The sequence below is a fragment of the Leptosomus discolor genome, chromosome 2 (assembly GCF_034619465.1).
Source record: "Leptosomus discolor isolate bLepDis1 chromosome 2, bLepDis1.hap2, whole genome shotgun sequence".
NCBI classification, from domain to species: Eukaryota; Metazoa; Chordata; class Aves; order Leptosomiformes; family Leptosomidae; genus Leptosomus; species Leptosomus discolor.
This window is the reverse complement of record NC_141392.1, coordinates 9,104,134-9,130,773: the sequence shown is the minus strand read 5'-3', so window position 1 is coordinate 9,130,773 and position 26,640 is coordinate 9,104,134. Positions and strand designations below refer to the sequence as shown.

The following is a 26,640-nucleotide window of genomic DNA, read 5'->3' as shown; positions in this document are numbered from 1 at the left end:
GCATACTTACTGACATCTCATGGAATGTTAATTTTCATTAGGTCCTTATTGAGTTGTCCAAGGCAGTCTTACTTATGAGTGTTTCACAAAGCCACCGTTTATTTTCTAATTCTTTCTTTTTGTTCTCCTTTTCTTTGTTCCATGGTAAGAAAACCCTAACATAACAAACAAAAAAAAACCAAACCCAAACAAACCAACCCAATCTTGTCTCTTAACGAAATAAAATGAAAATTTTTAAATTACGAGCAGTAAGATATAAGGTCAGTCAATAAAATACTCTTGCAGTTGCAATGACAGTGAAGGAATGCCTCTGCAATAATTGGAGTTAAATAAGGGTAGGCCGTTGTGGAGAGAGAGCATACTAGAGGTATATGCAATAGAAGCAAACTGGAAAGGTAAACTCCTGTTTAACCTTTAACACTAAAAAAAAAAAAAAGTTCCTTTGAAGTTGACAAACTGACTTCAGGGTACAGCACAGAACTAATTTTTAGAAGTGAATGTTCTGGAATTATCAAGGCCAAAAGCTGCAGACAACATTCAAAGGCATGGTTGGGTATCAACAAGGTTTCCTGCTTCTCCACTGCAGGAGTCTGTTCCTCTGCTGTGGCGTATGGTGCTCAGATTTTTCTCGCTCACCTTCCCACCATTTCTCTTTGGTGGTGTGGTTCTCCTGAAAAATACGTAGATGAAGAGAAGTTCAGGAGGTTATACACCGCTGACTTAATGCGTGGTTTGACCCCGTCTCCTACGATGCGCAGTGGTAATGAATAAGACATTAGCTGGGTGCGGTCGCTTAATGATCAGCCATTAACAGTTGGCATCTGATGCTTATGGTTGAGCTTAACAGTCAACAGTCACTGAAACGATCGATGCTTTTTATAATGACTTCTTTGGTGTGGTCTTAAAATCAAGAAGGTCTCTGCAAACAATTATCTTTTCTGTATTTGTGTGCTGGTCTGTTCCACAGAAGGAGATGGGAGAAGGGTGTTCTGGGCAGGGGTGCTACAAACATGTATAAAGCCACTGAAACCTCCTGCTAAATACCAACTAAACTGATAGAAACTGAATAAAACTTAAGTGCATGAAATACAAGGTGATGTATGTAAGGGACTAATAAATACATATGATAAAAGGGTAGTTCAGTTGAAAATGATAGTGTAAAAATGCCAGTTGCTAGCAAGATGATTCAGCACACTTAACATTTTTCATCCACATCTATGCGTGTTTCTTTAAAATACCATTTGTTAAAAATAATTCTGCAGATTATATGCAGAGAAGTCAGAGGCAGAGGAATTTGAGGCCAAAGCAATGTTGTGGGAGAAAGGGGTGAAAAAGGGGTGGGGTAGTGGGGTCAAACTCCCATTGCGTTATCTACATGGGTTATACATTGGCAGATCTGTACTACTGCTGGATAACGGGAAGCTTTCTACTGGCAGCCTGCACAAAAATGTGGTAGTTAGCATTTTAATGTGGCCATAGAAGAAATGAGTAGATTTCCATGACTAATTATTAGAAATAATTCCATTCAAAAAAGGAAAGTATTTTTATAGTCCATTGGTAAAACCTTATATTGTTTTCTGGTATGGGTTGTTTGTTCTCAAATTAGACACTGAACTTCCTGGAGGTAAGTCACTTGGAGGTGACGTTTCATTCATCCAGGGCCTTCTTATTGATTGTATGTATATTTATTTTTTGCCATAGTACCTCTTGTTCCTTCATTGCTTCTCTGTTTCTGAAGCAATTTCCCAGTTCAGCAGAATTCCTGTGGATTTGAGGGCTTGGGTCAGTACAGCCATTCATTCTGTTGCTTTTGTTAATTTTGGTACCTTAAAAGTATGTCAATGTGCATTTTACTATATTTTTAAATGTAAAAATTTAAAGTATGTCTAGATTGTTTTCTTGCAAATAACTTTTTGACTTAAAAATGTGAACTTTTGTACAAAGTAACAGTTCTTTCTTATGTTCGTGTAGGGGAAAATGCAGTGTTGCACTTCTGAATGAGACAGAATCTGTGCTGTCATATCTGGAGAAAGAGGTAATATGTGACTTCTGTTTGGGTGAATACTGGGATGGGTTTATGGTGGTTTTTTATGGCTGTATTTTTGATAAACGAGCAAACAGTACTTGGAAAATCTTTTCATGGATGGTGTTAGAAAAATTATGTTGTTGAAAACACTGATTTTAAAAATGTTGTCGGATAAAAACTTAATTGACACTCCTAAATGATGCTTTTATTGCAAATATGCTTGTATTCAGAAAATAAATAATTTGAAGTAATTCATATGGTATCTTACAAAAGAAAAGTATACAGACTTTTTCCTGTAGCGGATTCTCAAGGGGGAATTTGCATGGCTGCTTTTTTTTCCCTTATTTTCTCCTTTTTTTTTTCTTTTCTCTTTTTTATTTTTATTTTTTTCCTAGAGGAGTTCTAGAAAGAAGACTGGTCCATAATGAATGGACAGAGAGAGCTCCTGTAGAGGGCAATTTAGCATAGGAGTTTAATTTTAAGGGCTCTGAATTACTGTGTGGAAAATACCTCCTCACCTTTCATTTCCTGTGGAAGGAACTTTGGATGCTTTACCAGAGGGGAAGAAATTCCCCAAGAATTTGAAAGATACTGGTATTGCAAAATACCTTCAAAATAAACTTTTTTTTTTTTTTTTGGAGTGTCTTTATACAATTTCAGGCAGATAGTTGTTTTTAGCTGAAATTAGCGTGTCTTTATTTTTAATTTTCTGTACCAAACCCACTGATAATTGGTAAAAATGTTTCTGAAAACAGGACTTGCCCTATACTTCAGGTACACAAAAATAGTATTGGCATGTCCAGTACAGTAAGCCCTTTTCAGACACTGTCAGTGTTTTACGCTTTTTTGAGACTGACTTATAATGCAAAGTCAGTATGGTAGAGATATTTAGGAGAGGAAACATTAAATTCACAAAGCAGTTAACATAATTCTTTTCAAATCCATTGGTGTATTTTTTTGTGTATGAATCTTTTCATTATTGCTGTGTTCTGAAATAATTCCTAGCCATGAGAGAAGCTTCAATTAGCCATTTAAAAGCACTCATGAAACATCTGCATTATTTAAAATAAGGATTAACGTACCAAACCTGTGCTCTGTAAAAATGTGCAAGGGTGATTACTTCAGTAATTTCCAAATGGAAGGTGATACAGATTTACAAACCTAATTTTAAAAAACTTCATGCTGTTGTGTCTTCTTTTTTAGGATACTTTTTTTTATTCATTGGTGTATGATCCATCACTGAAAACGCTTTTAGCAGACAAGGGAGAAATCAGAGTGGGGCCTAGATATCAAGCAGATGTGCCAGACATGCTTGCAGAAGGTAAATATATGATCTCTGATTAGTCAAAAAAAAAAAAAAAATCCTCATCTTGCATTATTAGTTATGCTGACTTTCTGAGCTAAAATAATCAGCATAGAGGCAGAGAAAGTAAAATAGTAGGTCTTAGAAAATTGACGAATACCAGTACACGTTATGAAGAAGGAAACGAAGGATACTTGAATAGCTGTTGAAAAGATACCCTGCATTTCCAGTTTGTGCGTAACACAGTTGAGGCATTCAATGTTTGTATTATTTAATTGTACAGCCAGGTTAGTTCTTTGATACAGGCCTCGTGGAAGAGGGATGTTGAGGACCAACCCATTTTGTAGAATAAAAACACAATAACAAAACAAGTGAAAAATGTGTTTGTTCTTTCCCTTTTAAAACAGGCTCTGCATAGAGAATGTGTGTCTTTGCGTCTCCTTATTTTAAAATACTGGCTTCTGTCAAAGCATCTTGTCTGTTTTATAGCAGGACTGAAACAAATGTTTCGAGCTCTGGCATATCTTTAAAATCATTGGTATTTTTTAAATTGTATTTTATTTATTCATAGTCTGGCACAACTACCTGTGCCTTAGTCTTTTGCTACATAGGAACTTTATTCTTTTAAACAAAATTTCAAGAACAGTATTTATTTAGTGTTTGGATGTTATTTAAGAAACATGAGCAGCTGTGTCTTGTTAGGTTTGCAATAATATTTACTTAGTAAATTTTAAAATGAGCTGGTTTTGTCAGCGAAATGTGCACTCTACATTGAGTACTAACAAAAGAAAAAGTTTCCTGAGAAGTATCTAAACATAGATACTATTTTCAAGACTCTTGGTATTTATTCCATAATAAGAAAAGATTATGTGACAGGAATATCACTTGCAGCAAGTCAGAGGAGTTCTGAATGCCTCAAGTATGTGTATTTATAACATTAAATGGTGTATTTTTTATTTGTCATGGACTGCTTTTTTTTTTCTGCTATACTTTTGCTTCATTCAAAACAAGCGTTATTTCTACAAAGCTTATTTATTAAACTATATACAACAAGAATGATTTGATTTCTGGCAAGTGGCAGATTATTTTGCGATGGATGCCGTTTAGTAGCTCACCTGTATTAATATTCTGACTTTTCTTTTAATAACCAGAAATAAACTATAGGAGGTCTTTCCCAGATTTGTTTATAAGGCGTACAGACTTGTTTGAGAACACATTTATGACTGGAATATGATACACTGCTATTCTTGCTGTAAAATGTGCCTGTCATAGGGAAACAAATAATTATGTAGACATTCATAATTTCAAGAGGAAAGCTTCCCAGAGGACTAAGAGGAAATGACTGTCTCAATGTGTGTGTGAAGTAGACAGGAAGAATTTATGCGCTTCCAAAGTAGCTGGTTGAATTGTTGGGTTTTCAGGATGAGCTGAGGTTGTCTGCCAGGCAGGAAGTCTTTTCCTACTGAATTCTGCTGCTTAAATTACTAAAGACAGAGCCTAATTATCAAATAGTGAGTACTACATATAAAGTAAATGTTTTTCCCGTGGAAATTTTACCTATTTAATTTTTTTCTAAAAGTAAATTCTATATTTATTAGATGTTAAATTACTAAGTTCTTCTGGAGCTTAACTTGCTGAGTTAAATCCTTGATTCATTCAAATGAAGATCTTTCTCTTACGTCAGGAAGACAGGACTTCGCTGTGTGTTACTGTCTTGTTTTTCTCACACCCCGTTAATCCCCAGAGTGCAATAACTGATGCAGTCTTCTTGCTGGCCATAATAGTCCATCAGTTACTAAGGTTCAGAAACACCAAGTTGCCCACAAACCAAAGATCTGGTGGTATGTAGAGCACTTCTTTGGCAATTTAGTGGAATTAATCTTCCCTTATTTCCAGTGGCTGGTGGAAAAAAAGAGTCTGGTTTTAGGAGGATAAAAATACCTGAATTATTGTAGTTTTGACTGATTGTTGTCTAAATCTTTCTGTAGCCTTCTGACCCCCAAGGAGAAGAAAAAGATGATTCAGCTGTTACTGTGTGTTTATGTAAGCTGATAGCCTGAAGGTTAATCCATTCACTGTCAAGCTTTTCATTCATGAAAACAAATCTAAACTATGTTTAAATTTAATAGAATAAAATAGATATGTTTGGAAAATACGGGATTCTGTGAAGATTTCTGAATCTCGAAATAAATTTTTCAGCCTGTATTTTAAAAGTGGCTAGTGATCTGTATGTACAAATTACTATGCCATAATGTATGACTCTTTAAAAAAGCCTAGAGCAATGACCTTAAATAAAAAGAAAAAATCTAGCCAACTTTTAGTCAGTTAGAGATTATTTGAGAAAAAATAAGTTTTATCCCATCTAATAATAGTATTATATAATGAAATAGAAAGCATTGCTAAATTTATTCACATGTAAAATGTCACACCCATTTTAAGGTAAAGAAAGTGTACCTTTTTGAAGGTTGTTAGTAGGCATATTTTCTGTTTGCAGAAAATGCCCAGCGCCATTTAGAAAAAAAAATACTTAGAAAAATCAAAGATTCACACACATTCAATTATTTTATTTTAAAAGTTACTGGCGTATAACTGCAATTCAGATGACTAAAAACATGCCAGCTCAGATTAGCTTTCTGAAGACCTGTCACAAAATGGCTAAAACCCGAAAAAGTTCTTTGAATTGTGAAAGCCTTTCCACATCTTCCATAAACATTAAATAATTTTGATGTAAACACACTGATGTATTCTAGTAGATTAAAAATTCACGTTGCTTGCATTTTCTCTATACTGTGGTAATTTATATTCTGTCTGGACAGACTGCTGTCTTTTTTTCTTTAGTGTTTATTGGAGAACTGTATGCTACTTGTTTGTTTGTTTGAATAGGTTCCCATGCTGCTCTTGCATTGATGTTACCGTTTTTCATCATTGAATAAAACATACTCCAAAACCTGGTGCTTAGGACAAATTTTGGATAATGCAGCATATCCTCTCCCCCTATCCCACCCCATGAATGAACTGGGTATCCTTATATTTGTCTTTAATTTTTCAAATGAAAAGAATGTTTTCTTTTTAAAAGTCTAAAAGGTTTATTAAAATCAAGATACATAATAAAGTATTACAGATCCAACTGTATTTCCACTTTGATATCCTTTACACAGTTACAGTAAACAAATATAAACAAAGTTTAACTCTGAAAATGCCTAAGCCTTGTTTATCTATGCTGTTTTTGTTTGTAGTAGTTTAGGTAAATTGCTTAGATTACACATTTAGTGAAGACTATCCCTTTGGAGAAAGATCAGACCAGATTATTTTCAGTCATCTCTTATGACTTTTATTAAGAGCATCTTTGAGAGTAAAACTAAGATCAAGGTCGTCAGATTCGAATTATATTATGACTGTGTGAAACCCTTCCTTCTCCCCCCAGTGCCAAGTGCTCTGGCCTTTCTAGACTCTAGTTCGAAGACTTTGAGAGCGTTTTTAGTTGCTCTTACTACACTGGAGAAAGACTATATTCTGCGTCATTGACTCAAATTCTGGCTAGTATGGTACTAAAGAAGGTCCTTTCTCTGCTTTTAACAGCACGTTCTTGAGTGTCTTATTCTTATTCATAGCAGTTGTCTATTTTCAGATCTGTTTCCAATATGGGGTAACATTCTGCTCCTCTGTACAAAGCAAGAATAAAAGAGCCAAAGCACGCATTTGAACAAAGAGTATGTTGTTTCAAGCATCCCTACTCTATGGTCCAGGAGCAAGGTACCTGGTTCTCTGCATGTGATGGCCAGAAGCTGCTGTCTGGTGCAAATACCTACTGTATTTGATCAGCAACTTTTAAAATATGTGACTAGTCGAGTTCCAAAAAAAAACACAAAACAAAAAACCTCAAACAAACAACAAAAAACCCGTATGGTTTTGCTTTGACAAAGTCATTATTTGTTTAAAAGGCATACTTTTATAAGTTGTTCTGACTATGGTCAGATTGCTATCACCTTTAACTAACTAGATTTTTTTTTTAGTCCTCTTTTATGTGCAGAGAAGTCTAAGTGTAAGGAAGATCAGGGAAATTGCTCCAAGCTAATCAGTTTAGATACTTGCTAGACTTTCATGAAACATTGATCCTTCCCTATCTCACAACTTGATCTGTTTAAAACCAAATGCTTTTAATTTCTGGCTTTCCAACCAACATCTCTCAGCAGTGGAACAACTGATGCAGTGACAAGTTGTGTTACATGTTTGGCTAGAAAGAAGAGAATGAGAGACAAAAAAGTACCAGTGTGGCATTAGGGATATCATTCATGAAGTAGGATAATGCTTAAGAATGGGAGTAACTGGGAAAATTTCTTTTACTGTCCTATGCTCACGCTAGTCTTTCTGCCTCATGCATAGTATCGTACGTCTAATCATTGTTACACAGTAAAATGCATGACAGATTAGCTAAATAAATACAGTCAAAGTGTTACAGGTAGGCAAGCCAAGTGTTTAAAATAACCTCATTGGCCAAATCAGTAATTTCTTAAGTAATGCTTACTTTTCTTAATTCAGAGGGTTGTGAATCAGGTGGAAAGACTGGGACAAAGTCAACAAAGGTCAGTAATTGTTCCCCTGTCTGTCAAATCTCAATTAAAACTTCTGAAGCAAAGGATATTTTTTAAATAAAGCTAACAAAGATCTTTACCATGACTGTGTTCTGGTCATGATTTGTAAGTTTAGTGAAACTATTTGGAGTATTTCTTTGACTAAAAAATACCCCAACCAAACAAAAAAAAACCACTAAATTTTATTTTCAAGAAAACTGGTAAAATTTGGAATAACTGCCTCCTATGATTTTAGAAAATTAGAGAATAAGTGTAGTTTGTGTAAATAAATTTTCTGATGTTAATTTGCTTTGTCAAGTGATAAAGTATGAACCTTTGTCTACCAGAATTTGGTAGAACAAGGCTTTGTTAGGCTATGTAAAATGTTTAAAATGTTGAAGTCGGCATTTTCAAGAAGACTTAGCCCACCAGTGTAAGAACAACCATGCTAAATCAGACCATCAGCTCTTTATCCATGGAGAAGATATTGTCTCTTGTGGTTTCTTAGTCTTCTTAAAACTTGATTAAAGGCTATTAGAAACCCAGTAGGCTGTCACCTTGAGCTTCCTTGTGTATCTCTGATATCTTTGCAGAACTTACGTAAGTATGTGAGGCGCGTTTTTTCTATAAAAGGCATGCTGACCTATCTCCAGTATATCTTTGTTGCAATTTCTGCTATTTTGGCTAGTACAGCTGTGAGCCTTGACAGTGCTTAGTTGCCCACGTTTTCTCCTTAGCCCATAGACACTCCTTCACGCTCTAGGTAACACAAATGCATTTGAGTTCACATGGCACTATTGGTAGCTATTGTATCCTTGAGTTCCTGTAGAAATCTTGAGAGGATGCCTGTCCAAACTCAAATAATTTGTTAATGTTCGTGTTGTGTAATTGTTCTGTAACCTCTCCTACAGATGCTGCATTTTGAGGTAGATCTTTTAGGTTTCTCATGAAGCATGTAAACTTCTCCAGTTTTGTCCAGTCATCACAAATGCAGGGAATTAACAGTTAACTTCTCTTATTTGCTCGCTTTTTAAACAGATCACGTTGCCAAGTTCTTAGACCCATAGGTAGTTTATGGACCTTTTTTTCCTCTTGATTATCTGAGGAGGCTTCAGTCATTTGAATGCCCTCTGAAATTTGGAGAATGTTATAGCAAATAGGAAGATGGAAAAAGAGTGACAAGATAAAGACAAAAAAAAAAAAATTAACCCTACATCTGGTAGTGTGACTGAATGAAACGGACAGTTTTCTTCCTCTGTGGCTTAAGATTACTTTAATTTTGTTCTAGCAGAAGGGAAAATTATAGCATATGAAGGTACTCTTCCTCATATATTTCATAAATGTATGAAATTTATTGGGGGATGAAGGGGCTGAGGGGAGTAACTCTGTAGGAAAGGCGCTGGGGTGCTGGCAGAGAGCAAGAGGATGTAAGCCAGCAGTGTGCCCTGACAGTGAAGGTGACCAGCGTTTTGGGCTGGCACATAGCCAGTAGATCAGGGAAAGTGATCACCCCCCTTTACTGAGCACTCATTAGATCACATCTAGATACTGCCCCCAGGTTAGAGTCCCCCAATATGGGAAAGTTATTGATGAACTGAAGTTCAGTGGAGGGCATCACAGTTGTTGGGGCTAGAGCACTTGCCCTGCAAGGACAGGCTGAGGGAACTGAGCTTCCTTAACCTGGAGAAGAGGTGGCTTCAAGGGGGAGACCAATGGTAGTCCCCCAGTGACTGGGGGAAGGTTGTTGAGAAGACAGACAGGTTCCTGACAGTGGTGCATAGTGGGAGGATGAGATAAAACAGGCATAACTTGAAATGAGAGGTTTGGAATGGCTATGAGCAGAAATGTTTTTTCCATGGTCAAGTGGTGGAGAAAGTAACCATGGAGGTTGTGTCATCTCTGTCCTTAGAGGTTTTCAGGACCCAAGTGGATAAAGCTCTGGTCTGATCTCACAGCAGAGCCTGTTTGAGGAGGAGGTTGGGCTAGAGACCTCCTGAGATCCATTCCAACTTGAACTAATCCTACTGTGGTGCTCCAGCTTAACAACCTACTGATGAGATTCAGCCCACAGTCTTCTGCCTTTTACCCTGGGGAAGCGCTGCTTTATCTGTAGAGAAAGAGTTGGGACTGGAAGTTACCTCTTACTAAACAAGCTTGTGATTGGACAGTTGTTTAACCAAAACATCTATGCTTCAAAGACAGTCTTAGGCCACATCTTCTTCTGTGTTTACCTACAGTCATATTTCATTAAGAGGAGCTGCAAGAGAAACTCAAACTGCTACTTAATCATCTTCCCTCCAGTGATGATGCTGGGTAGTAGATAACTTCTTTGTATGTGTTCAGTCATTGCCATTAGCATGCTCAGTTTCAGCTGACTTTTTCATAAAGGCTTGAGACAATATGTTGAGCTTTTAGCAAATCTCAGTCTAAAAATAAAAGGAACACCCGAAGATTAGGAAGTGCAAACACTAATGTTAAGCTAACAGCATTAACACCTACCAAGAAGTCTTCAGTATAATTAGATTATAGTACTGCAATATAAGAAAAAGTATAATGTATGCATAGTACTATTCAGTTAACAGAGCAACTACTAACCTTTAAAAATGTTGTTTCTCTCTTGTAAAAATGTGGGGAAGTTTCTGAGAGTTAGCACAAAGCCACAAGCTTGAAAGCAGGTTTTAGAGGGAGTTAACCTTTGAAACTTTCTTTACCTGTTCTTAAGCTATTCAGGTGTTGAAGGGTGTCTTTGGGCACACACAAGATTCCCAACCTGTGTTTTGCTTGGCAGCATCACAGTGGCAGCCATTCACAACTGTCAGTGTGCACATGCTTACCTGAACAGTGGAAAGTGCCTGGTAAGAACATTTTTACTGGTAATTAATTGCCTGTGTATAGCAGCAGCTCCTGTCAGCTCTTCTGGCTCTGCTTATAGTGCCTGCTGTAAGGATGCTGAGAGCTGAGCAAATCCTGTGGAGCTAGAGATCGCTGGGCAAAGCAGAGGCATGCAAGATGGATGCATGAAGGGTTAGGGTTGATTGGCAGTTGGAAGGAAATGAGATTTTAGTCTCTATGCAGAGGTATATGGAAGGCCACAAGTATGAAGAGGTTGACGGGTGTGGTGGGGGAATGATTATGGTTAAAGGTTTATTTAGAGAACTGGCTGCTAGTCCTAAAGTGAGTACTGCCGCTAGCAGTGGCAAACTGTTTGCAAATCCCTGTTTTAATTAGCCTGGACGGCCAGTCTTAGAGTCACTGTTCTGGGGATCTGTGTACTGCTGCATGGAATTTTTCTCATGCTAATAGTCTCCTCCCAGCTGCAGTCCAGTTCCTAGCCTAGTGCTGCTTATCTCTTGTGTCTGGGTTTAGCAGGAGACTACTGTGTTCTTGGGAATTCTTTATGGAGCAGGGATCTGACAGAATTAGGTAGTCTTTGGCCATTTAAAGTGTTACAGGGTTTGGAGTTGGCAAAGAAGAGGACTACTCCCTTACTAAGACATACAGAGGAAGAGGAATTTGAGTCTCTGAAATGGATGAAGAAGCAGCCTGTAGGAAAGACGTTCTGTTCAAACCTTTTTTTTAAAATTTTTAATAAATAAAATTATAAACTATATTAGAAGTATCTGTATGAAAGCCCAGAGTCCCTCTTGCACATCTGAAAACATGCAGAAGGCGCCTTGAAATAGCACTTGCTGTCCAGTTTGTTCCATTTCTTGAAGGCAGGGCATTTTGGAATTCATAGAATTCAGGTAGCTGAGCACTTAATAGGAAGAAGGGGAGTGGTTGGGGAAATTTAAGCAGTAAATTAAGCAGAGAAATTGTATCCAAAGCGTCTAAAACTTTTCTCTGTTTTGAAAAAGAACAAAATAATTCCTTTGGAGGTGTTTCCTAATGTCTTACCTGTTTTTGTGCTTCTTACTGCAACTTAGTTGTAAGACCATGTTGTTCTTAATAGACCAGTCATATCAGGTGGAAACTATTAACCTCAGAGTTCAGGCCTGTTAATGTTTGGGAATATCGGAATTCAGGATTTTAAGCTTAAACATGATTACAAATAAAGAGACAGATAAGAAACTCATCTACATACTGGGTTTTAACATTATGAAAGTTCAGTGTGCTTAGACTCAGTGTATTGTATTCTCTGGTTCTTTAAGTGCTTCCCATATACACTAAATTTTTATTTTTGCTTAATAGATGAAAAAATGTGTTTTAGACTAGTGAGACCCAGCTGTAATCTCATGAGGAGGGATCTCTTCTCTTACTTCATGATACATAATACTCCCATTTATGGGAAGAACCGCTGCTGAATTTGAAAATCACTCACACCAGCCAGAGACCTGCAGGAGTTGTTTGAATGGTGCATCCGATTCTCTTTTCAAAGTCTGTGTGCTGGATTATCTCTGTTAGTGTTGATGTAGTTGTAATGATTTCATTCTGTTGCGAGAAGATGAAAATCAAGCCATTTTAAAATCAGTCAATATGAAATATTTTTAGAAGATTCTGTATTCAAATATTTAAGTTAAAAATTGGAGATCCATGCAGTTGTTAGACTCTGAAGACAGATAATGTGGAGCTACGAGAAATGTCTGACAGGAAAAACAAATACTGTGTCTTAGGGTCCTATTAATTTTCAAAAAATACGGTCTGTAATTTGTGTTAAGTGGTCAGTTTTATGACAATTGGTGGATATGAGAACTGGACGCCTTAATACAATAGACAGTTCTTTGAAAAGGTTTCTTTCGTGAGTTCAGTATTTCACACATAGTATATATTTAGTCTTTCATCTTTAACTGGCTTTCAGAAATCATGACGGCTGGTGTTTTTGAGGCCATGTTAATGCCTCCGTTTTGAGTGAACCAAATTGCAATTACAAGAATAAATGAGTGGATTTAGTGTAAACCCCGTTACTTGGGTGTACGATCATCAAAGAAAGAATTGCTTTTCCTGTGCACGCACGGAGGGTGACGACAGCAGCAGCCTTTGGCTGTTCTATGAGTGGTAGGATGGCATGTGAGGAAAGGGTTTTCGTGGAAAAAGTTGACAACTGTAAAGTGCTTTTTTGGATGGGGTGGAGGAACTCATTTGTGCAGTAGCTTGCACACCTCTCTTGTTCTGCATACAGTAATTTGCAAGTCCATGATCTGGTGTCTAAAACCAGATTTCCTATCAATTCAAGGTGACCTTACTGGGATCTAGACAGCAGAAAGCAAAGCTCAAATTCTGAAACCAAAACTACCTTCAGGAGCCGGTATAAAAGGAGATGTTTATGCCTAACTTGCATTTGCTTCAAAGATGCCCAGAAACCTTGTTGAAATCTGTTCCCCCAAGTTCAGTTTGAAATGCATTGAAGCTTCAAAGTTGTTGGAAAATCTAGTAAGTTAGCAGTGAAATAATTGCTAATTTCAACATATCAGTCAGAATATGCCAGAAGTGGGGATATCTTTGAGGGTGACTGGTTCAGCTAAAAGATGATGGCTTTCTATTTTAATCAATATTTCAGAAGGAAAGCGTAGAACAAAAGATCTAACCAGCAGATTAAGTAGTTCCTACTTACGGAAGCTGCAATAGAATACTGCACATAAAAGGTGTGTTTGGGCTAACCCAGTAAGGCTTACCTTTATGGTCAGAGTAGAGGAGTGTTGCTTAGACTTGATTCATCTCAGCTGAAGATGGATATCTAAAATAGATCAGAGGATGTTTAAGATTAGATGAGATTAGTCTTGACAAAGGTAATACATCAGAATAAAACTCCTGGTTTTGTGTACTCAGATATGTTTTGTTCTCAAATGGTTGCGTTTTTGACTTTAAGTCAACATGAAGTTTTTTCTATACTAATTTCTAAAAGAAGCAGCTGTTTCTTGAGGGTTAGCAAATTTAAATATGGTAGTCACTTGTCTGATTTGCAGATTTTTTTTTTCTTGTTATTAAGCTCAGTGGAGTAAATTTTGCATAATTAACTGTCAAATGCATGATCATCACAAATAGTAAAATACTCTTTACAATGTTGTTCATGTAAGATTTTAATAGGATTATGATATCCTTTACATCAGTCTTGCCAGTCTGTTTTCTAGGTAGCAGAGTTAGTGATTTATGTGCTGAGCAATTAAATGCGTGTTTATGGACTTCTATCAGTTTTACCAGAAATTAAACAAAGCAAGCACATATAAATTGCTTCTTTGTGCCGGTTTTTAGTAAAGACTTCATTTACTTCTGCCTAACCTTGCAGATGCAAGGAGAACCTGTAGTTTAGGATTGCAGTCACATATACTACAGAAGCTCAATTAGGTATTTGTAAGCTTTGCATTATAAAACGTAGTGGTTTATGAAATCTTTTCAGTAATGTTATTTAGAAATATTTGTTGCGTTTTGGCACAATTTGTTGAGGTATTAAGTGCATGTATAATTTTGACCAAGCAAGCAGTTACATGGATTAAGTTGATTCTTCCTTATATTGTATACTTACTATACTTACAATATACTATTCTTATATAATGGAGTAGAGGAAATTTTTGAGCTTCAGTTCTTAGATCATTCACAACTTCTAAGTTAACAGTCAAATGATAAATGAGAAGAGTTGGAAATTGTGCTGTTTAGCAGTTCGAGCTTATTAAAAACCGTTCAATGGTTGAAGTGACTGTGAATTGTTCTACTTGGGGATAGTTGGAGTAGTCTTTTTTTTTTTTTTTTCTTTCCCCTCCACCGCTGCCCCAGATTGTAAAAGCAGGTCTCCCTTTCGCAAGTTTGCTTTATGTTTGAAGAGAAGTCAGTTGAGTTTCAGTCTTCATGATGAGCCATGATTTCCTGCTGTCGTTAGCTCCTTGAGGATACTTAAGCGTCTGTTCTCATTCTTTTCTTATGATTGTTATGAACCTCCTGTGTTTCAGCAGCTTGAAGGAAATGGTTAAAGTAGCTGTCTTCTCTTTTGCCTTCTGGTTGCAGTGCAGCATGAATGGTCTCTACTGCGTTGTTGGTGTGGAACATTCTGCATGATTGCTGTTGGAAAGATTTCTTTATTAATAATAGCTGTACAGCCTTGGCTGAGGCTGCTCAAATAAGAAATGAGTTCTATCAGGTAGTCAGCCTTATGAAGGGTACAGTTATGTATTGCATGCTGTGCATATGCTTATTATCCCAAATAATGTATTGCAGTGAGCGCTCAAATCACCTTTCAAGCAGCAACATCTTAGGGTTTAATTGACTTTGCTGGTTTTTTCTACCTCAGTAACTTTGCCTAAATGGACTTATTGTAAATTCAGATTTTTGGTTCCTTTGCTATTTTACTGTGAGGCTGATTTTTCTTTTAAGCTTATTCTATAGAAGATGAAAAACAAATATCAGATGCAGATGAAATGTGTTTTTTACACTTGAATAAGTCAAAATACATTTCACCCTAAAGAAAAAGTTCTTCTCTAAATTATGTTTTGTTTAAATTTATGCAGATTAAAAGTGTGGTCACAGGGAATTTGCATATTCATAACATCAAGTTTATTTAAAAAATAATGCAGGACTAGAGATTTCTTTTTAATTTAGTGGGTTTTTTTTTTTTTTGAAGACAATGTCTATACATTGTGGTATCCCTCTTTCCAAAACAAGTATTTTAAGGATTGTTAATATTCATATGTAGTATGGTACTGTTATCATTTATATAAAGAATTATTTTCACTATGCTTTCCTGAAAACCATATTAGCTCATGTGTTGTTATTTCAGGAATTCAGAAAAACTGTTGCAATCTTTCTGTGTTCAGATTGGAGTAGGTGCTAAACCACTGCACAGTGTCTTCCAGCCAAAACATCATCTAAAATGGGGGTGACGAGTGGGGAATCTTGGTGCAAGTCACACTGCTCAGGTTTATTCACAGATATCAAAGGAGTACTAGAAGCTAATTCCAAAATAAAGCTGAATTTCGGGTATCTTTTCGTTAGTTGAATACTCACCCTTGCCTTTGAAATGAAGATCACCTTGTAGATTTATCCAATATATGATTTTAGATCATTGCCTTTAGATTAGCCATAAAAAACTAAAATAGAAGAGCTGACTTTTTATTATTTCATTTCTGTGACAATGGGGTTTCTACCTAAATGTGATTTAATGTAAGGGCTATAAAGTGAGGAATGGTGTGATTTTAGGATATTATGCCTCCATGGTCTCTGATCTGTGGAAGTTCCTTTTTGCATACTGTTCTACAGGGTTTTGGGAAAGAGACAACCTTATTTGTTCCTTTCTTCCAGCACTGGACGTTCCCATAAGCAAGCCATTCTTGATGCAGCATAATGAAGAAGTTTGTCATTACTGCTTGGTTACAGTTCAGTTTATTCTGAGCCCAATTGTAATTCTTTCTGTTTATTTCTAGGAATTTAGAATATGATGAATTGAAGCTCTTCTTGAGTGTTTTGTGAGGTCTTGTCTTTTCGTCATCAGTGGTTGATTTATAAGCACTGCGATAGCTCTTAAGGTCATTGGAGTTGGAGGCAGTTTAATTCGAAAGGGATTTTTCAAGTGAAAAATGACTGAATTTTTTAATAGGCTAGAGCTCTAGAGGATAGGAGGCAATTGGACTATGCATGTTTTATTGGCTTAGAAAATGCTCAGTAGCAGTTTAAGTTGCTGTAAACAAATGATGGGCTTACATCACCTGGTAGCTTTCATTTGCAGTCTCTGTACGTGCAGTCTTTGTGTAGTCTGTTTTTCATTTCTAGTCTTCATACATCCATTATGTCCATAAACTGAGTTTTACCATAAGATATGTGTAAATATGCAGCTCATTATCTGAATGACTAATTGAAATCTTGGATATAAATCTGTCAGGGAAGCTAAGGGGAGGGAGTTGTTCCGTAATTGAAAGGTAAACAGATTAATTTTCCTTTTGCCTACACTTTTAAAATAATCTAAGCTTTCTCATGTTACTTTAATCAGAGAAGTTGTTTGTACATAATTCAGTTATTTTTTGCAGAGTTGAGTGTAAGTTTTTGAACTTTTTTCTGGATAAGTTTTGATTATCAGTACTGGTGAGAATCACAAATCATTAAAAAAAAAAAAGTCAAAAATGAGTAACAAGAATTCTATATCTGTAAAGCTTTTATAGTGAGAAGGGTTGTAATTTCTGTTAGTTGAGACCAACAGTCAGCTAGCTGTTTGTGAATTCAGTTTATGCAGAGTTGAACTCATTAAGTGTCAGTAGGTAAAGTTTGTACATCCATCTGAAATATGTCTTTTCTCTTATACCTCATGTAAAACATTTTCCCAGTGGCAATTACTTCAACATTTTCTAACGGGCTTTCTCAGTTAAGCTGCATGTGCCCCCCCCATCAGTTGTTTGTCATAAGCTGCATGATGTTTTGTGATTGTTAACCTCTGTGTATGAATCTATAATTCATTTTATACAGAATTAATATGCTGAATGTTTTAGAGGGGAGCTAAGGAACTTTTCGTTGGGGGAGAAAGCTCATATTTTACTTTAGACGGGCCTAATTGTCTGATACTTTGTTGATAGCTAGAAAGTATGAGAAAATCCAATGTGATGCAATTTTTCTCATCTCTAAGTTAGAGAAGAAATTTGCAGACAAGCAGTGTAAGTAGCAGCATGAGAAAGGAGTTCATGAATTCAAACCTCTTTTTCAGTCATTAGTTGCGTATTTTTGCAATGTTATATAGCACATGAAGTTGTGTTCAAAAAGACATTTAGGATTACCTGCAATTAGTATCCTGCCCACAATTCTGACAAAAATCTGCTAAACGCTGTATCTACTAAATCTGATCCCCTATTTCAATAACAGACACTTCACTGTGGTGCATGCTGAACTGGACGAAGGGAGGGTAAGAACTGACAAGTGTGTCTCTTCTGCATCCTTGCAATGTAGTTAAGAGATATTCCTGTTTCACAGGTATAAAACTGAAGCACAAGGATGAAGACACCGAATTTACTTCTTAGATGTGCCAAGCTTTAAGAATATAAACATGTTTGTATTATGTTTTATATATATATATATATATATATATATATATATATAAAATATACGTTTATGTGCTTAGGTGTCTAGTGAGTCTAGGTAATTAATGCTTGAGTCAAAACTGGCTGATTTCAAGAGATTGTATCAAGCCCTGAATGAGTTTCCATAGTAGGAGGAACTCTGCAATACAAACTACTGGTCTGGTGTCCAACTGCTGTCCATAGATACGTCTGCCTTGTTACTATGACCAAAAAATTGCGATTATGGATTTTTTTGTCCCGTGTGATTAAGGATCCAGCAGCTGATATCTCTGTTTTCCATATCATGAAAGATTCACTCAGAAAGCTGAGCGCTGCAGGTGTGTAGTTTTATATGTTTGGACTGAAGTGACTGCTAAATTACTTTTTGAAAAGGAGAATAAAAAGGTGTGTTGAAAAACTGCAAATTGTGCTTAATAGAAAAATAAGACGTTGTACCTAACCAATGGAGTCTCTGAAAACTCTCTTCCTGGCTATTTTTCGGTCAGATACCTCATCAACTGTTTGTCATTGAAAGTGGAATTGGCATTGTTTATCTGAAAATCATTTTTAAAAAATCTAATTTGTATAGGTTTCATATTTCAGTTTCTTAAAAGGATACAATGTTGCAGAATTGTTAGGTATCTGTACAATTAAAAGACTTTCACTCTAAGAGTTCATACTGCAAGTTATTTTCTTTTAGTTGGATATGTTGTAAGAATAACATAGAATCATGCTGAATCTAATGTACGAATTACCTTGGGGGTGTTTATCTGCAGGCAGTGAAGTCTAAAAGACTGACTAATTAGATCTATATTTTCTTGTAGTTCTTCTTAATTGCACTCAGTGAAAAGTTGTGTTTGGTTTACTTTTGCTTTGTAAAATTTTTCTTACAATTGTTTTCGGGGGGCGGGGGCATATCATGCTTTCCTTTAGTTAAAATGACTAACTGAAATGCAGAACTTAATATTTTTTTTTTTAAGACAAAAATATCATTTTGCTTTTTGTTAGAAGAGAGCCATGAGAAGTAAAGCATTGAATGATTGATGAGGAGAAAACCAGGCAAAGTTTTGTCCGTCTACTAATGTTTTCCAGTAAAATTAAACTTCAGGATTAGATTGCCTATAATAAAATTATAAGCAGCACTCAAAACAAGTTGGATACACTGGTATGTCGTAGTGGTCATTCAAAAAAAATAGCCCAGCATCTTCTCAGAAGCTGTAATTGGTATGTTGGTGGTGGTGAGGGAAGGTGACACTTGTAAAACAGAACCTGAACCCCTTCTCAGATGCGACAATGAAAATGTTAAAAAAGTTAAACTCCTGTGTTCTGTTTGTGTCTTGGAATTTGTACTATAAGGAATTAATCCTATGGCAACTTTGCTACATGTTCATTTTTAATGTCTTATAGTTCTGTGTGAAATTCAACAATGTAAAAGATAAATGTAGAGATGTTAACAGAGAAATTGGTATAAGGTACAGGCGTGATTAACTAAGGACAAACAGCTCAAGGAAAACAGAGGGGGCTTTTATAATTAATGTTTTGAAAGACGGCCTGTTTATTTTATGTGATCCTCCTATACTGCTTCTTGCAGCACATTTGAAGGAAGTAAATAAAATTTTTATTCCTGCGATCGACTTATCAAAGATTTCTACAGCACCGCTTGACTGCCTCTGTGTTTTGATCTGTTTAGGTTACTTTTCTTCCTGTTTAAGTGATAATATCATGCCAAATTTGGAATGAAGCATTTTGTGTAAGTGCAGTTTGGCAGAGACCACATATCTTCTGGAAGTTCGTCTACCATTGTTGCAGTAATGTTTAGTATTGCAAATATTAGCTTGTATGTGTCTGGATTCTTTTGATATAAATACTCCATTGCTCGTATCCTATATGTCTACTGTCATTGTAAAATACTGTTTGGCATTATTTCAGATTTACCTTTATCAAGAGCTAGAACAACATTTTGTAGTAGCAATTGTTTATTTACCTCTAATGGAAGTAAGATGTGTAGTATTCCGATTTTTTTTTCATTTTTTTACAGACTTGGTTCAGGAGAGTGACACGTTTTGGTTGGATACTCGTTCTGTGCTTGTATGCTGTTTCCTCTTTGTGACAAGTATACGCTGCCTGAGTGTTGTTATGATCTCTAGGATATGATGTCCTGAAACAGTTAACTAACATTAAAGATGTTTAAAAACTATATATTAACAGATTGAAATGAAGTGCTGAGAGGTTATTCAGAAAATGTAGACAATCACCCACAATGTGTCTGTGCCAGATACAAAAAATGAATGTATTGACAAGTGTGTAGTCTGTCGAATAAGTTTATAGACCTAAATTCCTATCCAGGATTGCCAGAAATTAACAGTTTGTCTCCAGTACTGGAAGTGAATTAGCTTCAACAGAAGCAGAAGTCACATTCAGCAGGCAATTCTTTATTACTTGCGTAGCAGAAGTCGTTTACTGTGTTTTTCAGAGAATGTGACTGTGACATTTGTTCCTGAAGCATTGGCCAGACAGCATGGTGCAGTTGTAACTTGTGTATTTGGTAGGGATAGATAGTATGTTTTCGTTTCATTCTGGAATGAATATGCTAGAGAAACTTGCTGTATATGATCAGATTTCAGGAGAGCTAGCGCTTAGTTTGCAGTCTGCTTCCAGACTCTTAAGTGTACAGGTTATTTCATGTCTTGATGACGCTTTCTGAGTTTAGACTGGCTGTTTTCATTAAGTCATAAGAAATAGCACAGACTAAAGTGATCTTCTATGTTCTCAGAGAGGTACATACACAGCCTAGATTTTCAAAGGAAATGGAATGGCTCTATTTGAGAACAGGTTTTTATTCTTGTAGTAGGTCATAAAAGTCAGAGACAAGTACTGGAAGCCAGCTAAACATTGGAGTTTTTCACATGTTCACCAAAGGAAAAACATACTCAAAATACCAAAGAAAAACAATGATACTAACTTTGCTGTTGTCATCTGTTCTGCCCACAAATGTGTTTGCCACATCCCACAGCAAATCTTCTCATGCTAGTAGAATATGTTGTGCCTACTTAATGAGCCTCTGTAATGTTTCTCATTTTGCAGTAGAAGTTACTGGTGTAGTAGTCAAGCCAAGATTTGGGCTTCCATATGAACATGAATCATTGTAGTGTCTTCACGCTTCGCTGTTCTTCCAAGCAGTACAAACGCCATAGTCTTTTGAACAATGAATACAGGGCAAATCACATTGCAGAAACCACCACCACTGTTTCGGTCACACGCATGTACACAAACTGCTCTGTTCGGACAACTGGATTTGGGAGATGATGGTGTAGTATATAGTAACTTTCTTGTGCCTTATATATTATAAGAGAATGTAACTAGCCAACATACACAGCAATTTTAATTGTATGATTTGTGTTAACATTACAGATAATGTAGTGGCTCAGAGCAAGAGGTGAAAAAAAATTAAATTTAGTAGCAGTTTTTCATAATTATTTTTGTTTTGGGGGCATAGAATACAAATTGGGTAGAATTTAATTGCTAAAGCTGGTTAAGTGTAAAATTAATTTTAATATTGCTTAAGTGATATTTATCTAGTTGAGAAGCAATTTAAAGAAACCACTGGTTACTTAGGTTATGGTTTTGAATTTATAATTACATTTTATTAAAGTGCTTTGATACTGTACCTCCAAAGAAAGCCTCCTTAAATTGAAATGCTGATGTTAAGGGAAGATATTTATTTTACTGATGCTGCATTATGGAATTTAAATGGATAACTGATGATTGTTAAGTACTGTGTATGTGTGTTTAAGAATGTACAATGTCTCTTTTAAACATAGTACAAGAAATACACAGAGAAAAACATTGTAAGTAATAAGTGTTTTGTCCCATCTACCTTTTGACAGGAGAATTAGATGACAGAGAACAGGCAAAGCTGGAAGTAAAAGTATGGGATCCAGATAGCCCCCTTACTGACCGTCAGATTGACCAGTTTTTAGTTGTAGCACGGTAAGATTAAAATCCTCTAATAAAAAAAAATCCTTTTCCTTTTCCTACTGACTATTTATTCCCCTATATCGTGTTACTCAACTTGTTTGCCGTTTTGTGAGCCCTTCTCTTTCCCACAGTTAGCTAAAAGAGAAAATCAGACTATAACCTTCTGCGTATTTATTGAAGCTACCAATACAGAAGAGGGGAAAAAAGAGAGTGACTTTTGGACTAATGCTACACTCCCTGTATTTCAGATTTTTGTAGAATTTGATACTTTAAATGTAGAATCAGTCTGCTTTCCCCTCGGAGTAACTGGAGCAGGATTTCAGTCTTGTAGTATAGTACTTGGAATTTTGTAGTGTAAAACAAAAGTTAAGAGTAGAAATAAAGAAAATATTAACAAATTAAATGTATGAAGAACTTGCCCAGTTGCATATAAGCTAAATAATGTGGAGTGCAATTATTTTGGATGAATGTTGAAATAAAAGTTTTCAAGTGATGTATTTCATTAGTGAGAAAACTCTGGTCAGTTCAGTTTAATAAATTAACGTATGATTATGCAAATTTATGAAGGGAACATCAAAGCACTTGGAATTCATACATACCTTTAAAAATTATTTCTCTACTTTAAAAAACACTTTCAAAACTCTACAGACTTATTACTGAAGGGCAACTCTACACTCATAAGATGCAGCATGTTTCACCTGTCCTGTAATTCATACTTGCAAATATAGTACAACGTACAGTTCTAATAATAGTAGAGAACCGTAAATCACAGCTAATGTAGGGATTTTATGCTAAATCAGTCTGCATCTCATGTATTTTCTGTAACCTGGTTGCAGAGCATAGTCTCAAATCTTCTTAGGCAAATAATCCTTTTATGTTGTTTCCAGTTTTTGTTCTCTATAATCTTTCTCCCATTTGAACAAAGCATTTTAGGAAGGAAATAGAGAAGTTGCTTTATGTTTTCCAGCTTATGTGTATGGTGAAATGGGTTGCTGATTTACCATTTCACAGTTCAGATGCTGATCCACCTAGGCTTCTTCTCCCTCCCTCCCTCACTTTGTAGTGCTGTAGCCTTTCTATACAGTAGTAAAAACTGCCTGCCCGTGTTGAATTTCCAAGCAAGCCAAAGGGGTATAGGTGTTAATATGTATCTGTTCAGAAGGTCACAATGCCTGGTAGATGCTCCGTAGAACAAAACCCAGAAAACAGAACTACTTCTGTCACCAGCAATATAATACCTGGACGTGTGTGGCAGACTGTTACGGGGTGCCCTAAAAACCCATCTGCATGAAGTTTATGTGCGTTTTTGAAGAGTGTGTTCACTGCCTTCACATCCCTCCACTCCCCGTTTTGCAGCCACTCTGGGGAGCTGAAGTAGTACACTGTGAAGCTGAAAATGTTCCCAGAGGACTGTACCAGTAAGCAGTCTACTGGGATGTGACAGAGAACAAAGGGAATTGTTAGAGAAAAACGTTTTTCTATCTTCTTTCCCATATTTAAGACATCCTGTGGAGTGCTGTGCCCTGACCAAGACTGCATTTGTTTAGAAGTTGATAAATTTCTGTAAAGGAGGTGTCTGTTATGGCAGGAAGGGGTCTTGGTCCTAGCTGAACAATTGTAGCTATCCAAGATCTTGTGGCAGGCAATCAGTAATGACCACCTGTAATCAGATGTTACTCAGGTAACCACTTCATTAATGTTCTTCCGCAAACCTCCATTCATATTTGTAAGCTGCATTTGAACTGACACAAACTATTTCCAAGCTCCTACATACTTGTATTCACTGGCTGCAAGATCACATTTCTGTTGCATGAAGTGCATTAAGATTTTCACCAATTTCTGTTCGATGCGTTGTGTGCTTGCAGGGAAAAGCTTTCATTATACTGCACCATTAAAAGCTGCTTGAGTAGCAGTGAAGTTGATACTATGATCTGGTAACCTGTGCTTACAGACTCAGAAGATAGCTCTGCTGTGGCGTAATGCAGTTCACTGGGCGTTGGCCGAGCCTGCTGGGGGGTTTCCAGTGAGAATGGTATTTCTCTGGTGATGTTTAGTTCTGCAAATTGGAAATTCTGACAATAACTTTTTCCTAAATGTGATTTTGGTTAAATGTGTGTATGCTATCTGTATTTGAAATTTTAAAAGCATTTTCACGTGATCCTTTTTACATGCTCAAAGGTGTCGAGTATTTCTTAGTTTTTTCAGTCTGCTCTGGTTGAAGGCAGAGTTGCTTTTGTCCTTACAGGCTTTAGCTTTTTCAATCACACATGCACGCTTTGTTGGTTCTTTAGAAAGTGCTTAAATACTCTCTTTTTCTATTTGTGTTGCCCATTTGCAAGAACAATTATATTTGGCCTCGGGCACGTAACTTGCCCAGTCTTACAAGGTTTGTTTGCTGTTGCAGAAACGAGAGGCCTTTTTTATAGGTTTTTATGCTTGGTCAGTCTGTGTCTGTCACTAAGCCCCAGTATGCAATAATTTGCTGGATATAAAAGTAGAAGAATATGCTTTTCCTGTCCAGAAATTGCAGGTAGCAGTGCCAGAAAAATCTGTGGACGTTTTGAAAAAAGTACAAGAGTGCTCAAGAAGAAAGATCCTTAACTTTGAGCTCGCTAAGTAGTCTTGCATGAGTCTGTGGATTTACAAATCTTGAAAGTACCTTTTTGCTACTACTGAAGCATAATTTGGGCAAGGGCTCTTGCTTGAACGAGCAAAAGCATCTGTTAGACGGTTGAGGCATCAGACTAGTGTATTCTAGTTTTGAGTTGTTTTTTGGGTAACGTTGTTTATGCTCTGGCAGTAAGAATTGCAACACCATTTTGTACGCCATTGAAATAAGATACAGCATCATCAACCAATTTTTGTTTTGTCATATATATTGGCAACAGTTCTTCTCTCTCTGCTAGCTTCAGACTTGAGAAGCTGCCGCAGCAGTTTAGATCTGTCCACATTAGCAAATAGTACGATATAGTAGAAGTGGATTTGTAGAATTGAAATGATTGGTGCTGAGGACCTAGCATGCACCCTGTGCAGATTTTGAGCAGTTTTATTTTTGGGATGACTCTAATCTGGACTAAACACCTATGAGTATGTGGAACTACTGTTTAACTTAACAGAAATCCAGTTTGTATGCTGCAAGATACTCTTTTATGTTAGTTAAAGTGCAGTAGATAGACACTGGGGACAGTTGCTTTGCAACTCCATTCCTAATTTGAAGTAAAACACTGATACAGACGCATCCTCTTTTCTCTAGTTGTCAGTCTGTCATTCCTAACAATCAAGGAGTGCTTCATTTCCTTGCGAGATTTCATGTTCTCTTTCTAACTCTGTTCCAGGTTGCATGGTATTAGGAAATAGAAGCTTTCCTATTGTGCATATAACATCATAATCTTGGCTTTTTTCGTAGTTTGTCAGGGAGTCAGAAATGGTCCTGACCAGACTCAAATGTGGTAGGGGTTGTGGGCTCCAGTCTGGACAGATGCTGAGAGCTGTAGACCTGATCCTTTTGGTGTTTGGTTTTGTTTTTTTTTTTTTAATTTTCTTTCTGTCTGCTAATTTGATCTATAATTCATTACATGGTGTGTTTTTGATACATTCTAGTTCTGTTTATGTACTTTATGATGCAGTGAAACAGTTAACTTAGTTCTTTTATTCTGCTTCATCTAACTACATTATCAACATAGTCTTCTGGAAGGAATATATCTCTAAATCAAGCTGTTTTCTAGACATTTGTGGTCCCAGCTTATTAGCAACTAAACAAGAGTTTTGAAGACTGATTAAAATAGCCTTAAAGCATTGAATCTCTACCTTAAAATTTTGTTCTTTGATTTCTTTGAAATGAAAATGGTGTCACATACCTCTGGCTAACATAACATTTCTCTCCTTTGAATGCCTGATATTTTTTGATGTAAAATCACAGAAGAATGGAAAACTACTTGGTAATCATTTTGAATTAGAGCTTGATCCTGCCTGTGTTTTTCCCTCTTTTCCATTTTCTCTAAGACAGAGTTTATATTCATTTTTTGCTGATTACTGTTAATATAGTTACAAGTGCTCGTGGTGTATGGAGGTGTATTTGTTACATTAATTTATCATACAGTGAGGGACGGAACACAATGCAGCTTCAACTAGCAGTATGTCTTTCATCATATTGAGGAAAAGAATACACTCATCAAATGAGAATAATAAATAAAAACATCTAGAAGTGCTCAAACAGTAATACTCTGTTCTTGCAAGATAATTCAGTGTGGTTGGTAGCAGTAGACAAGACTCCCAGAGCTCATCAGTGAAAATAAATACTTAGAAGTCACTTGTTTGAAAGCTTCAGTATTAGTGTACTTCTGGATTCTCTTTAGGTGGTGAGAAGGGAACTGGAGTTTATTAAAGAGGTAATGAAACTTAATGGCAGAATTGCAACATAAAATTATACGATAAAGATGTGAAAAATCTTGATGCTAATGCTGCATTCACAAAACTAGATGTTTGCTAGCAAGGTGAATTACAGCATGTAATGGTAGGCAGATGGTTTGGCAATAAAAAGGAAAAATATGTTCACATCAAGTTTACTAGGAGTATCAAAAATAGTACATTTCTGCCTGTCTGTCGTGCTTGGCCGATACATTTTTATTCCTTTGTGCATTTTGTGTCAGTATATTTCTTGACCAAATTCATTTGAAAACAACTAATTCAGACTTGGAGCTGATTTTTTTTTTTTTTTTTTTAATTTACTTTATAAAGAAAAGATTTCAGCAGCAGCGTTTTCATGGACTCGCTTTTTGGGGGCTGTAAATCGCCTCC

The 26,640-nt window shown here is 36.3% G+C and overlaps 1 protein-coding gene across 2 annotated transcripts in view; it reads left to right on the top strand.

Annotated features, from left to right (window-relative positions):
* The window catches only part of MTA3 (metastasis associated 1 family member 3), a 137,805-nt gene that overhangs the window by 35,431 nt on the left and 75,734 nt on the right, over window positions 1-26,640 (top strand). For both annotated transcript variants that reach the window (XM_086460582.1, XM_086460583.1), the window contains exons 5-7: window positions 1,972-2,035; window positions 3,230-3,347; window positions 21,753-21,855. In XM_086460582.1, the coding sequence (XP_086316708.1) occupies window positions 1,972-2,035; window positions 3,230-3,347; window positions 21,753-21,855 (285 nt within the window). The remainder of the gene's footprint in view (window positions 1-1,971; window positions 2,036-3,229; window positions 3,348-21,752; window positions 21,856-26,640) is intronic.